This window comes from Mya arenaria, chromosome 12 (assembly GCF_026914265.1).
Source record: "Mya arenaria isolate MELC-2E11 chromosome 12, ASM2691426v1".
NCBI classification, from domain to species: domain Eukaryota; kingdom Metazoa; phylum Mollusca; class Bivalvia; order Myida; family Myidae; genus Mya; species Mya arenaria.
This window is the reverse complement of record NC_069133.1, coordinates 33947351-33962245: the sequence shown is the minus strand read 5'-3', so window position 1 is coordinate 33962245 and position 14895 is coordinate 33947351. Positions and strand designations below refer to the sequence as shown.

At 33.7% G+C, this 14895-nt stretch overlaps 1 protein-coding gene across 7 annotated transcripts in view; it reads left to right on the top strand.

Moving 5' to 3' along the window:
* Positions 1-1027: 1027 nt before the first annotated feature.
* LOC128211579 (calponin homology domain-containing protein DDB_G0272472-like) overlaps positions 1028-14895 on the top strand; it is a 35748-nt gene continuing 21880 nt past the window's right edge. For 4 of the 7 annotated variants that reach the window (XM_052916544.1, XM_052916546.1, XM_052916541.1 and 1 more), the window contains exons 1-14: positions 1088-1158; positions 2999-3308; positions 4035-4055; positions 5710-5772; positions 6632-6861; positions 7519-7603; positions 8105-8257; positions 8752-8835; positions 9209-9283; positions 10821-10904; positions 11453-11669; positions 13042-13190; positions 13565-13663; positions 14147-14356. In XM_052916544.1, coding sequence (XP_052772504.1) covers positions 3135-3308; positions 4035-4055; positions 5710-5772; positions 6632-6861; positions 7519-7603; positions 8105-8257; positions 8752-8835; positions 9209-9283; positions 10821-10904; positions 11453-11669; positions 13042-13190; positions 13565-13663; positions 14147-14356 — 1644 coding nt within the window. In that variant the 5' untranslated portion in view covers positions 1088-1158; positions 2999-3134. Of the gene's footprint in view, positions 1159-2998; positions 3309-4034; positions 4056-5709; positions 5773-6631; positions 6862-7518; positions 7604-8104; positions 8258-8751; positions 8836-9208; positions 9284-10820; positions 10905-11452; positions 11670-13041; positions 13191-13564; positions 13664-14146; positions 14357-14895 lie in introns of all 7 variants that reach the window. The other 3 variants (XM_052916542.1, XM_052916543.1, XM_052916545.1) reach the window with 3 other exon arrangements.

Here is a 14895-nt window from a genome sequence, read left to right as displayed (position 1 = left end):
TTATTATTATTATTATTATTGGTACCAACATTTATCAATCGTTACTAAATTAAAAATATAAACCTCATCAGAGCACGCATGAACTTGAACACAATGCCACTGATATGCATTTTTATTACACATAATACGGGTATATATCACGACGCATCGGTAATTGGTTATTTGCATAGATAACACATTACTGGCAGATCCGTGTTTTAGTGGTAAATCACTTGACTGTCAACGCAGGGGTCTCAGATTCGATCTGTACATTAAATGTACTAACCATCTTAGGGAAGGGATGTTAAACGGCTGCCCCGTTTAATTACACAATACACAGGCGCACGTTGACGAACCAGGTACGTAGCTCTAACCAATGGTACATGGTGTATGAGAAACCAAGATGGCTAATTAACTGAATTGGGCCGACTCTTATTGATTAGGCTAGTGGCGTCATAAAAAATCCTACGTACCAAAGAGTGTAGTTCACGACAGAGGGTCAGATGCTACATGTAGCTAAATGTAGTTACTATGTCATTCTGTTCTCAAATCTTGTGGTTTTTGGTTTAAAGCAACAAACCCTATTTTAATGAAGATTACAAAGAGTTTGTTTTTAAAAGATTTGATCTAAAACTAAATCACATGTATTGAAATATGAATTGTTATTATGATAAGCTTTGGGAGAGATTTAAGTTAGAAAAACTACCATCATCGTCACACAAAACAGTTATTTAAAAAAATGTTAAATTTTATAGTCAGTAGATAGGGGTAAGTTCATTATGTATCGCTTGAAAATGTATTACTTATAACCGTTGGATAAGACACACATAATAAACTAAATATGGAATTCTTGAGAAACGCAAATATACATGTGTCAAGGGGAGTTACTCTGCTTACCATTACTGGAGATATTAAAAACATTCTGGTAGTATGTAACCGTTTTTAAAGCGCCCAAAGACTAGGATTAGTTTTAAATATTGGTTTCCATCTTATCTTACGCTTAGGTCTATGGCCGAAAACCAATTTTGATAGTTTCTAGATACCCACACACAAATGCAACGGGTGGGGATTTAGAAACATCCCTTCACAACAAAAACAAACATGTTCAAACAATATGGCGTCGTAGTGAGAAGTTGTTAACTTTCGAAAACGTTATTTTGCAAATTTACAACATAACGGGTAACTAAAACTTTAAACATGTTGTTGGCTAATTGACCGGCTACTTCCTTTTGATTTTGTTTGTAGAATGTAGTGAAAATCCATGTTGAATAACCAGATAATCATCATGAAGACATAGCCTAGCTATCATGATAATTGTCGTAATTTTGCAACACCACGTTTTGTTGGTAAATTAAAGTACACAAGTTATCTTACACTGACAATGACATGCTCAAATAAAATGAGCTAACCAGGCAGTGGTCATTGATTTTTGAGCCCAGTTGTTACCTGGCAGGGAAAGTGTGCCTTATGTGGGGCTCAAACCCTCAAATCCTAAAACACTAGCATGGTGCTCAACTAGTCTAAAATAATAGATGTGTTAATGTTATACGGGATTCTTCCAATCTTAACGTCAAAACGGGTTTGTGCAAAAACCGGGGGTGTTTGAAAAATATTGAAATTGTATTAAGTGAAGTATTTTATGGTTGAAATTGATCATAAACGTTTATATTCATGTAAGTGAAAAGTTATTTTGCACAAAACAAGCATTCGATGCATTAAAACACAATATTTACCTTTCCAATTAAATGAAAGTTGACTGACACAGACAACAATTATGCCAAGAGGAACAACTTGACCCAATCGTAATAACTCGGCCACCTCCGACAAGCTTCGAGATAGACCTCGTAAATACAATCGTAACAACTTGGCCATGGACGAAATGTTCTGATTGTTTTAAAATTGTGCCCTGAAGCCTTGCAGGTGCCCTTCATGTATATATCGTTATGTTTTGACAGAATGAATGAAAAATCCGTCAAACTCATAATTATTCGTTGGATATTTATTTCTTTGTGTACGGAACTAATATATAATAACAAAATCTGGTAATATTTTTTTTTGCTTTTATGATATTTTATAGACGCAATATGCTTTAACCCGGAATCCTGATCGGAATAACTACCCACTTTTGTTACAAAACAATTTGTACATGAAGGATTTGCCATATTAAAAATCGTAAAAAAATCAACGTACAATTATTTGGACTAGGTGCTCAACTGACTTAAGCTTACTGGGCCTTTGTTTTTTACCCACGCAAAATGTATCAATGTCTTTATATGACTGAAAGTTACATTTATGCATGTCAGCTGATTTTCAATGAAACTGTAAAGACCACATCAATAAATACAGACATACCAAAAACCAACAGTCCTCATCGGTAAATTTTGACTCGGTCCAATTAAATTTGTGATGGGGTCAGTCACTGCCAGATGTAAAAAATAATGAAGATTTAATCTTTATCAATGATGAAACACTGATTAAAAGTAAGAATAATTTATTTTGTTTAACAGAAAAATATGTTTTTATCATTGATATTGTCAAATAACCATTTTTTACCAATCCGATGTCCTTCTATGGTATTCGATAACCACAAAATAAGTACACTTTTTTAGTGTAGATGTCGGAATGCGTACTGCACTAAGTCAAACACCAAACAACATTTGCCTCCCTTTGCAATACATTACCAAATAATGTTTACTACTGTGTATATATGTTTTGAAACGCTAAAATGATTAACTTGTCATGAACACTGGAGTGACAAAATATCAGAGGCTGTCGGTCCAAATGACCGAGACTTTTTTTAAATTTCCCGATGTCTGTAAACATAACAATAAGATCCTTGAATTTGTAATACATGTAGAAACTGTCAAAAGTACTGTAGGTAAGTAAATCATGCACTATGATATATCACAGTGGAAGTTATTTATCCATGCATAGTTATTAGTTGGAGAGGGAGTTGTTCACTAAGAAGAAATGAAAACTTCATCTGTGGAAAATTAAAAATGTATGTTTTTTTTTGCAGGTATTAACAAGTACTCCCTGCTCATGAACTATTAATTAACATTTTGTTATCATCTAAAATGAACTAAGTGAATTACTTTTTTTTGGAAGCATTATCTTTTGAAGAAATCTGAGAGGCAACTAAATTACCAAAAAAGATGGGTTACTGGAATCCAGACATGTGCATGGCCACCTCCTGGACAGTTGAGGAGGAATCCTTCTCAATCGACAAAGGTTGGATCGCTGGGGCTTTCTTTCTTGGGCTCGCAGTGGGTGGACTTCTGGCCTTTCTGATTATCCCACCTTGCCTTAGGGACTGGGAGAAAAAGAAGGTATAAATGTGTTCTTTGCACCCACAATTAATAAATAGTTTGTTTGACATTTCCTGACTGACTGATTTTTTTTAACCTCACCAAAAACTCCTACCCATACTGAAATATGTGTAATGGAGCACCAAACAAACTATTTTATCAATTGTGGCCTAATATTGAACATACAGTATGTAGTTTTTTCAGCAGATTTATTAATCATTTAGTATATTATTGTTAATTATGATTAACATTTTGAATATACTACAGCTTGAGCTAAAAAATAATTATAACAAATATAGATCATCTTCATGTACTGTTTTATTTATGTTTTGATATCCTGTATGTCTCCAATAAGGTTTCAAATACTATTTTTTTTATTTTATTTGATATCCTGTATGTCTCCAATAAGGTTTCAAATACTAAATTTTTTTGATTTGTCTAAAATCTAACAATTTACCAATAATGAACATTTTTGGGCTACCTTATCGATGTGTGTATTGTAAGGTGTTTTTTTTAACTCTTGGTTATGTGGAGATACTGGTATGTTTTGAAAGAAATAATTTTGCTGGAAATATTACTCAAAGCTTTTTTTTAGATTTCCAAGTTAAAACAATAATTATATTTTTCATACATGCTAAGTATTCAACCAATATTAATATTCTTACAATATTTTGTCCGACATTTGATGACGTTGATATGAAAGCCCTTACTACATGTAGCTTATTTGTTGATCTTCATCATTTTCAGAATGCAGATTTATTTAGAGAGGTAGTTATTATATCACCCAAAGTTTCCCTAACACTCATTTAACATGTTATTGTTTGTAACCACAGTATTTAATTTACTAATTCACTTATTACTAAAACTCACCTAACAGCTCTTTGTATATATATGTAATGTCATTTAGTGTTTCATCTATATGCAAATTTAGTTACTGCTTTTAGTAAGTCAAATCTAAATACTTTTAGTTATTAGATAGGTTGCAAATCACTACTTGTGAAGGAACATTTGAACTAGTTTTTTGTGCACTACATAATCAAGGTATGTGTACATTATACAAGTTTATAGAATGACGCCAAGAATAACGAATTGAAAATGATTTATTTTGGTGTCTGGCCGGCATCTATGAGTCTACAAGTAAAAGTCTAATGTGACATTTTGGCACACAACTTAAACTCAACTGCTACTTGTATCAACAATAACATATACATGTTGTGTTCTTTTGCAACCTTTCTATTGTCTATGCTTAAATTATTTTTTTCTGCAAATAACATGAGCTCTAGTAAATTAAGTTAAACTATCTAAGTATCTCTATAATATCACTGTTTGCAGTATTTGTAATACTTGCATCAATTTTCTTACTTACTGGTGTACCTTTCAGTTTTTTTTTTATAAACATTGTGAAATATTTTCATTATTTCTTTTATAAACATTGTGAATTTTTTTTATATATCTTTATATTCCATTTACTTCATTTACCTTTGTAGGTAATGATAACGTTGATAATGAATCATATAATAATATGATTTTGGAGGGACTGAAACTAGTCTGAGAAGCCATATTTCCCTTATCTGTACAATTATGAAAATAGACTCTCTGTTAAACAATTACCAGTTGCATTTTGATCCTCTATACTATGTGAAACGAAAACAAGAGGTTTAATTGTCTGGAAAAAGACACATTGAAATGTTGCAGTGCAGACAATTCCAAACCTCATTATTTTAACCGATGTCTGACAGATTTGATGGTGTTGGCCAGCCAAATCCACTAAGGAAATCAGATGAAAGTAACTGTTGTCTGTTGATTAATTATTTAAAGTTTTTGTGCACATTAAATGACCCCCAGCATTGGCATGTATGTATCATATGATAAAAGCCATTAAATTTAAGGGATCGAACAATAAACAATTGGGTTTGCCAATATAATGGGCATATCTTGACTACAAATGCCAAAATGGTAAGGTGACTATAGAATGCTTAAATACACATTTTAATTGTTGAGTCTGCCACTGCTCAAAACTGTTTGGTTTGTATAATATGGTCCCTTCTTTGGCAAAATGTAAACATTAAAAATTAAAAAAAATCAGTCTCAGAAAAGTGAATCAAATATATATATAAAATATTTTATTGTGTTATTTCTGAGACAAAAGATGTGTAAATATTTATAACGATTTGTAATGGATAAAGCAAATGTTACCATTTTTGTCTCCATTTTATAGCAGTTTTACAATAAATTGAAAATGAAGTATTGAGTCGTTAACAGACTCAAGCCATTAGTGAGTATGGCCCCAGTAGAACAAGTTATACATTGAATGGTCAAGGATTTATGACTTTGTATTTGATAATTTCTATCTTATTATACAGTCATTTAAATTATATTTTCTGACTCTCATAACTTAAATACTTGTTTATGTTTGTTACAGAGGCAAGATGAGGAAGAAAACATCTTGGTGTGCAATGAAGCGGAAATTGACCAGGCAGAACATGTAGGTGTTTAGATATGTGGGTTTATAACGAGAGGTCATGGGTTTGAGCCCAATCAGAGAAACGTTATCTTGACCACTCCCTTTAGATATGTGGGTTTGTAATGAGAGATCATAGGTTTGAGCCCAATCAGGGAAACATTCTTGACTGCTCTTGACCTTGATACAAACTTGAGTGATTAATTAGTATAAATATTTTTTGTTTAGTGTTAGATATCTGAATATTGCTCAAATTATGGTATCAAAACATATATATTTTTATTTCTTTACTACGGAAGAAGGCTATCCCTAATATGACAAAAATACTCAAGTCAAAATCTTACACTGAATCTTAACTCATTCTACTACATAGTATATATGTTTTACTCAACATACTCTTCTTTAAAATGTATTTCTCATAAAATGTGTTGATAAAAATCTTTTTGTTAAAATTTCAAAGAAACTAATTTAGAGCAAAAAGTCTTGTATAATTGTTAAAAACAAGGAGTTGGACTCGTGTACATTTTTTGCTGTATATGTTTTTTTCTTTGGAATCATAATTTTCTTAAAAAGTAAGTGAATGCATATTTTAGTATTGTTTGTCAATTCAGGAATTACATTTTCGTATTGTCCTTTGAGCCAAAATGTCAATAAAATAGTTAAAGAGAAGGATTTTATTTCAGTATGTTTTTGCAAACATAAAGGAAACATGTAACTTGCCTCTTCCATGTCTTTTTTGATGAACACTTCAAAATGATTTTGAAATAAAACCAATCATAGTTATATTTATTCAATTCTGATAAAACCAAATTATAAGAATTTCAAAATTGAGATTAAAACACATTTACACATATACATTCATTTACACATATTTCTTTTTCAGTCTTATGACGATCCAGTGGCAGTTCCTGGAGAAAATATTGCCGGCGGAAAGAAATCAAAATTTGCAGCTGTTGGAGCCTTTTTCAATCGTAAAAAAGGGAAGAAAGATGCAGATACCCAGAAAACTGAACAGCGAGGCTGGGTCCAGTCTGAGGGCGACAAGAAAACATCGTCAACTGGCACGGGGACAGATTCTATTGGCATGGTGGCTCTCCTCAGTAACAGAAACAGGTGGGTGGAAATACGTTGAAGTCTCAGAAAATAAATAATCATGAATGTTGAAGATTAAGATCCCTGTAGACACAAGGATTTGTTGAAGCTATAAATAATCAATTACAAATAATCTGGTCTTCCCAGCTAACCATAGGTACAAACAACATTGTTCCGTTTTAAAAGACGCACTTTACCTCACAAAAAATATTGATCTTTTAAATCATTTTCAATAGCCTTAATATTTCTTTTGTACTGGCATTGGAAAAGATGGATATGTGAATTCGGAGTTACATAGACTAGGACAAGGACAGTCTCGTGGATAAGCTCTATTTCAACCATCACTGATACAAATATTTGAGGCCCTCGTAGTGGATTTATAGTGTAAATGACTTTCTACAAATTTTAAGTATTATATCAGGGCCTCATGAATTGTGCCACAATTATGGAACTTGTGTATCTAATTAAATGACTAAACAATGTAGATGTATACCACTATTTTCATTAGCAAACATCAGTGAGCTTTGCCTTTAAATGAACCCACTCATATTATGTAGAATGCAATTTTTTTATGACAAAATTATACTACTATACTCTGGCGTATACTTAAGTTATCATATTATCTGACTACTGAAGATTCAGGTGCATACTCACAACTCTTATATGCATGTTTTCCAGTGGAGAGGCAGATGCCAACATGGTGAAACAGGACATTGGGGACATTGACAAGATGGACGAGGATCAACACAATGTCAAGGATGATGTAAGTTCTGAAAGTTTATTTAGTGACACTATCAACCGGTTGCTCAACTTTCCTGAACAAAGTTAATAGAATTTATAGGGATTATATCCATAGTAATATAACTGTTAGCTATTGAAGTTTAAACCCAGATTTGATTAGAAATAGCAAAAGAAATGTGCCATATGATTCTAAGAGACGCTTCTACATGCTTATTATAATTATTGTTGTGATTAAAAATTGAGGTAACTTACTTTTAAAGCAATTTGGTACAGTATCTAGTTATAGTGTGATAGGCCATAGGTTTGAGTGTGACTACTTTCAAATCCACAATGTAAAATAGATGATTGCGATTTAATTGCAAAATAAATTTTGTTTCTTTTTGTGTTTTGTGTTTATTAATGCTTGATTCAACAATTATTTGATACTGGTCATTGGGACACAGCTTGATTAATGCTGTGTGGAAACACTGATGGTTCATTTGTCAAAGCATATATTTTCTATTTTATATTCTCTTTACCACAGATGAAGATCAAGATGTTGAAGATGAAACTCCGTAAGATGAAGGGGAAGGGCCAGATTGGAGATCCGTATCTTGCTGACTTTACCCAGAGAATCATAGAGCAGCGCCGGGCCAACAAAGAGATGATTGCCATGGAGAAACAGGAGGGAGAGGAGGTAAGGGAGATAATTGTGGAAAAGGGAGGTAATTATGGAATAGAAAGTTGAAAAAGGGAAAAGGTAGATAAAAATAGAGGGGAAGGTAGAGAGGGATAAGCGAGTTAATAAAATAAACAATAGGAAGTAAAAGTTTAAATGAGATAAATACAGAATAATGGATAATAAAATGATTACCTGAGAAAATGCAATGTGAGAGAAATTTGGATGATTCTAAAAAATGGGGGTTTAATAGATTTATAGGGCAAAATAGGGAGAAAATAATGGGGGGTTTTCATGACAATATTTGAGATTAGAGAATTGTTCTATTGAAAACAGAGTTCATATAAAGAAAGAACTGCTCATTTATGCATCAAAAATATAAAGGAGACAATCTCGAGAACAAAGGCATATTATAGAGAAAAATACAAGGGACATAATAATTTTAAAATGTTATTCATATGACATTTTTTAATGAAATACTGTAAGTGTGCATGCTTTGCTTTTTTTCTTAGGAGATCAAACTTAAACACAAGAGGAACCCAGCTGTAGCAGAGCAGGAGATGGACAACCTGAATATTCGTCTGCAAGCTAGAGCGGTATTAACTTTTAAATATTTAGGATATTAAAAATAACTAAGCTCTTTCAGCCCAATTTCGAGGGTCAGAAATATTTTGTATATTGAGCCATGGATATCATGTAGTATTGATACACATTAATGGTGTCTAGGTTGACAGAAAATAAAGAAAATGTTTTTCCTCCTTTGACTTCAAAATTGGTTTAAGACACACTCTGGGGTATTTGACGGGGTCCAGCCATGATGCAGCCATTAATGATCGTGGAGGGACCTGTAAAACTGGTAAAGAAGACTGACCACCTGAAATTTATTTAACAGTTTTGATGAAAGGATTTATAGAGAAATTTAAAACCATTATGACATTTTTGTAACATTACACTTGGTTTATTTTTCAGCGCCAGCTCGAAAATGGTGAAGATGAGTTTATTCGGTCTGAACTTATTCGAACATCAGGATTGTCGGATGCTGAAGTAAGTATCAGAAGTGTAATTGGTAAGGAATTACCATAAATAAAAATTCTTTTACTTTTTGCCTATCTAAAACAAAAGGAACCCTTGATTTGATGACTTTTTTACCTCAATTGGTTGACTGCTAGATTTTATAAATAAAATCTTTCTGTGATTATCCCTCTTGATGATGTGCAAAGGTGTGAAAAACACCCTCTGTCTGTCATTAGAAAAACACCTATAGAACGAACTATTGCGATGGTAATACCGTAGGGTTGTTTGTTCACACTTTACCATTAGTTTTAATACTTAGCTGAGGTTGTTGACATTTTGAGAGCATTCACGCATACTATAAATCTTATATCATTGTTGTCTACCATACAACGTCGACGACGATGAAGGCGAATTGGAGAAAAGCGTCATCAGGTTGACAGAATAAAACTGTAATACCTGGGCTACAGTTACTTATCTTGCGTATCTAATGTATAAGTTTATTTGAAATAAACAACGAAGCACATAATTATCAGTTTGCTATAAAATTTAATATCGCATGGTTTATATTGACTTTTGCCATTTTCACGATCCCAAAAAATGAATTGTCAAAATAAATTTGGCGGATACTGGACTTAACGAAATACGCTAAATTACCAAAATACGACGATAATTACCGAAATACACAAGACAATTAGCGAAATATGCCTTAATATATACCATTTTGTTTTTACTTTAATATATATTATAAATACTTTACCAATCTAAATTTTTGTCGGCTCTGATTTTGACATTTTTCCGCTGCGTCCTATCATATATATTAAGGGTTTTTACCGTTTTCGGCTTCGATTTTGACATTTTTCCGCTGCGTTCTATCTTTTATATTAAGGGTTTTTACCCATTTTTTTTTCACCAATTTTTTTGCCTGCGTCCTATCTATGCTAGCATCCTATACATAGTATAATACGGTATGCCTATTTTCTGCCTCCAAAAGTAGTGTTTGATTCACCATGTTTTAAGGACTTTTCTTCTACCAACTTGAAATTTTTATTTGCTGATATGACTTTTTCCTTCCTCTCCAACTTGAGAGGAGACGGACGGCTTGGACTGGAAGCTGGTGTTAAATATACTGATAGCTGGCATGGCGGAGTTGGATAGATGAATGGGATTAGAGCAGTCAAGACAGGCTAAAATGAGGCTAAAACATGATAGTCCTTTTTTCAAGTTTGATGGAAGGGCTGAAAGCTGACATGACTGAGTTGGAGAGGAGACAGAGTTTGAGCTGGGTGGAAAGTCTATGATTACGGTTTAATATACTTGTTACACTTTAGTCTATTTCTCCCTTCCAAGTTCAGAGCAGAGTTGGATAAAAGAAAGGGACTTGAGCAGTCCAGATAGGCTAAGAATGGGGCTTAATATATTTGTCTTTTTCCCTGGAGAGTTTGATTGAAGGACTGAAAGCTGACAAGACTGAATTGAAGAGGATACAGGGGCTCAAGCAGACAAGAAAGGCTAAGATTGATAAAAAGGTTGAATATACTTTGTTTATAGCCTGTTTTTCCTTCCATAGGTTGACAGTTTGATTGATGGACTAAAAGCGGACATGGCAGAGTTGGATAGAAGACAGGCGCTTGAGCAGGCCAGGCAGGCCAGGGTAAGGAATTACAAATGTAAAACTTGTTGTAAAAAATAATGATTTTAGGCTTGCTAGCACGTTTGAAATGGCATCAGAGGATTATATGTTGCGTACTGATAAGCTTTCAGGATTTTAGGATATAATGGATTCTACTTTTCATGAGTAACAGTCGATTTTGTGAAGTTTAGGACAAGGATTTATTTAAATGCTTTTCCATGGCTTATAGGGATTTATCAGTGAAATTTAATTGATATTTCACTGCTAAAACATTTGACTTTCAAATCAAAAGGCTGAGGGCACTGGGGTATGTCATAATTTCAACGCAGTCATTTCCAAAATTGTGTTAAATTATGTTACATATGCATACAATTTATAGGTCATGATACTTGTTTGATTGCGACTTCAGAGTAGAATATAGCTTTAATGCACTGGAGTGGAATACGAACTACTGTATTATGTGTTATGTATTGCATTTGGATTTATGATGGGTATATAATAAATGCAATTATCGCTTAAGCTATATAACTGTATTTTTTTAAATGGCAAACATATAACTTCCATTTTAGCATCTTGCTGAGAGGCTGGAAAAGCGTCGTCAGTTGATGGAATTCCGTCGCCTCCAAGAACAACAAGGTCGTGAGGAAACTGTTGATGAGAGAAAGGCGTTTGATGAACCGCTCGAGAAACTTGTTCAGGACGGGAAATTAATGGACAAGCAGAAGAAAGATATTTTGGATGAACATGAAAGAAACCTTCAGAATCTGCAGAAGCAACATGAATTAGGTATGGTGTTAAAGATTATAAATATATCATAAATGAAGTTACCATTATGAAATAACATTATGGTATATTTTTAGCCCCCATTTGTGGGCATATAAAAATCGCACTGTCTGTCCGTCTCTGCGTCCTGCTCGATTTCTTGTGTCAGAAAGGATTGTAACTTTCCCTTGTATTGACAGATTTTGAAATAACTTGCCACATGTGTTTGACATGTCAAGATGTTTACTATGTTTATTATGTAATGTTGCATAAAAGGACATAGAGTATGGGCAGTTGTGTCCAGCCGTAAATTTCTCATATATGAACAGACGATGTTTACTGTGAAATGGTGCATATAAGGACATAGAGTATAGGTGGTCTTGTCCGGGCTGTAGCTTTCTCGTGTATGGACAGTTTTTAACAGCAACTCAACTAAAGAGCAGACTGCCCCTTACCATAACTGTTGATTGGTTCAATTTTGTGAAGGTTATATTTTGTAAGGGTTATATATCCTTGATATTTTGTAAATTGGTGCAAGATTCATGGTTGATTTGTCATTTAACATCTAGCAATATTTTAAAGGGACTAGGCATTAGATGATACAACGGCAATAAAGATAGAAATTTGTCATAAACTTACATAACATTGCATTTAACTTTCTGATCTTACACATCGCTTACAACACATGTATCTTTAGAAGTTTGCGTGTTTTTAAATTCAAAATTTACTGGGTTTGTATAAACATGTGACTTACACATGCTAAATTTACACACTATAAACTGGGAAAGCATTATGCGCTATTTTAAATGGTTAAAATTAGCTGAGACAGCTACAAAATATTCTTTCTTTTCTCTTACTGACAATCCTAGGCTTGTTTTGACGAAAAACTGTATTTCCTGATTAAGAGACCATCTGGTGTCTAGTCCCTTTAACATACCAATGTTTGCAGATGATAAAGAAATTGCATCTCAAATTTCGCAAAACAAAAAAAACTCTGGAGGAAATGAAACAGTATATACCAACCATAAAGTCTGGTTACTGCCATGGAAAAATACTTGTGTTGTTCACATTACAGATACCTCTTAGAAAATGTTATTCTTTTACAATAAATCTAAATGTTAAATTCTCTGAGTCTATGCATGCACTGATCTTGCCTTGGGAGAATAAACACAAAAAGGAGCCAGCCAAATGAATTGGAGATAAAAAGACCATAGAAAAATAAAATTTAATTTATCCTTGCCGTTGCCCTCAGTGACTGAGAGATCTTGCCGACGATTCGGCTGAGCATTGTAGAACAGCTGAAAGAGGAGAATAAACACAAAAAGGAGCCAGACAGATTAATTGGAGATTAAAAAACCTTAGAAAAATCAAGTTTAATTTATCCTTGTAATTTCAGAGTCTATGCGAGCACAGAGAGATCTTGCCGACAAGCTGGCTGAGCGCCGTAAAGCGAGACTGCAAAAAGTGGCAGATAAACAACAGAAAGAGCAGGCCAGCTTCTTACAGAAAGCTGAGAAGTCTACAAACACTGCAGAGTTTGTTGCTGTATGTATGAAATTGTTGTGCCTATTTTTAACTTAGATTTTATAGGGCCCTGATTATCAAAAGTACGCTTTTTTCACACGTCTGTTATAATTCAATTCAATAGTATGCTGTTGTTTTTTCTCATTTCTATTATAATTCTAATCAAAAGTATGTTGTTTTTTCGCATGTCTATTATTATTCTAAGAAAAAATATGTTTTAGTGTGTTATAACCTTATCAAAAGTATAAGTTTTTTTTAAAGAAAATATCTGTCATCTCGGAGACTTGTGAAAAATTGTATGTTACATCCTTACTCAAATCTCTACTCTGCTTATTGTTAGATGTCCGAGACTTTGACCTTACATCTCATATATTTATTTTATGTCTTATTTCCAGGGTTACCAATCACTGTTGGAACAACAACAACAGGAAGTTGAAAACACAGAAGAGGATCTGGATCAGCAGGAGCTTCAAGAGCTTGAAAAACTAACTCAGGTGTGACCTTCACCTTGTCTTGAGTTTGTTTTGGACCTTTATCTGACAGTTTTTATGAAATGATTTTTAAAATATAGGCTATTTAGGCAAATCAAATTCGTAGGTCTGAAGGAAAATCTGACACATCGTAGGGTTTTTTGTAATGTTAAAATTCCAAACCAAAAGTACAAATAATCTGGATTGAAGGACCAAATTTTTTGTAGGCACAAAAGAGATTTAACAAACCCCAGACCTTCAGGTTTGTGCATCCCATGCAGACTGTATTATAATGTCTGTTTGTATGTATTTTACTCTAGCTTGACATTGAATTATCGTGAATGTTAATATCATTGTATGGATTGTTTTTCATATTCATGTGTTTTAATATGACTCACATTCACACATGCTTATTTTATAAAATAAATTGAGCAACTGAGGCCAGATTGCATATCATTATCGCTGTTTTAGATGTAAGAACTAACTTCATGGTTGTATACTTTCTAGAATCTGGAATCTCAAAAGGCCTCAGCTGTTAAAGAAACATCGGACAGGATGATGCAGACTGTGAAGCAGACGGGTCAACTGTCTGACAATGACGCCAAGAGGATCATAAAGCTGCATAACATGCGGATGGACAGCTTTGATCAGAGAAGGAAAGATGAACAACAGAGAATGAGGGATAGACTTCAAGAGAGGTGGCATCAGAGGGTTAAGGTATGTAACTTTTGTCAAAGGGGTTTAAGAGTTAGTTCCCTTTGTTAAAAGTAATAAGTGAGTGGTTGATAGTTTTGGTTGGAGAGACAAAGATGTATTGCAGAGAATGGGGTATAGACTTCAGGACAGGTGGCAACAGAGGGTTAAGGTATGTTACTCTGTGTTGAAGGTGTTAAGAGTTATTTCCCCTTGTTAAAAGTAGAAGGTGTGTCGGTGTGATAGTTTTGGTCAGAGATGAAGATGGAAGATGAACAACAGAGAATGAGAGATATACTCCAGGAGAGGTGGCAAAAGAGGGTAAAGAATTGTGACTCGGTGTTGAAGGGGTTCAGAGTTATTTACCTTTTTTAAAGGTAGAAAGTATATGTGTGATAGTCTTGGTCAGAAATAAGGTTGGAAGATGAATAACAGAGAATGGGGGGGTAGACTTCAGGAGAGGTGGCAAAAGAGGGTTAAGTAATGTAACTTAGTGTTAAAGGGGTTTAGAGTTAGTTCCCCTTGTTGAATGCAGAATATGTAAGTGTGTCTGGGTCAGAGAG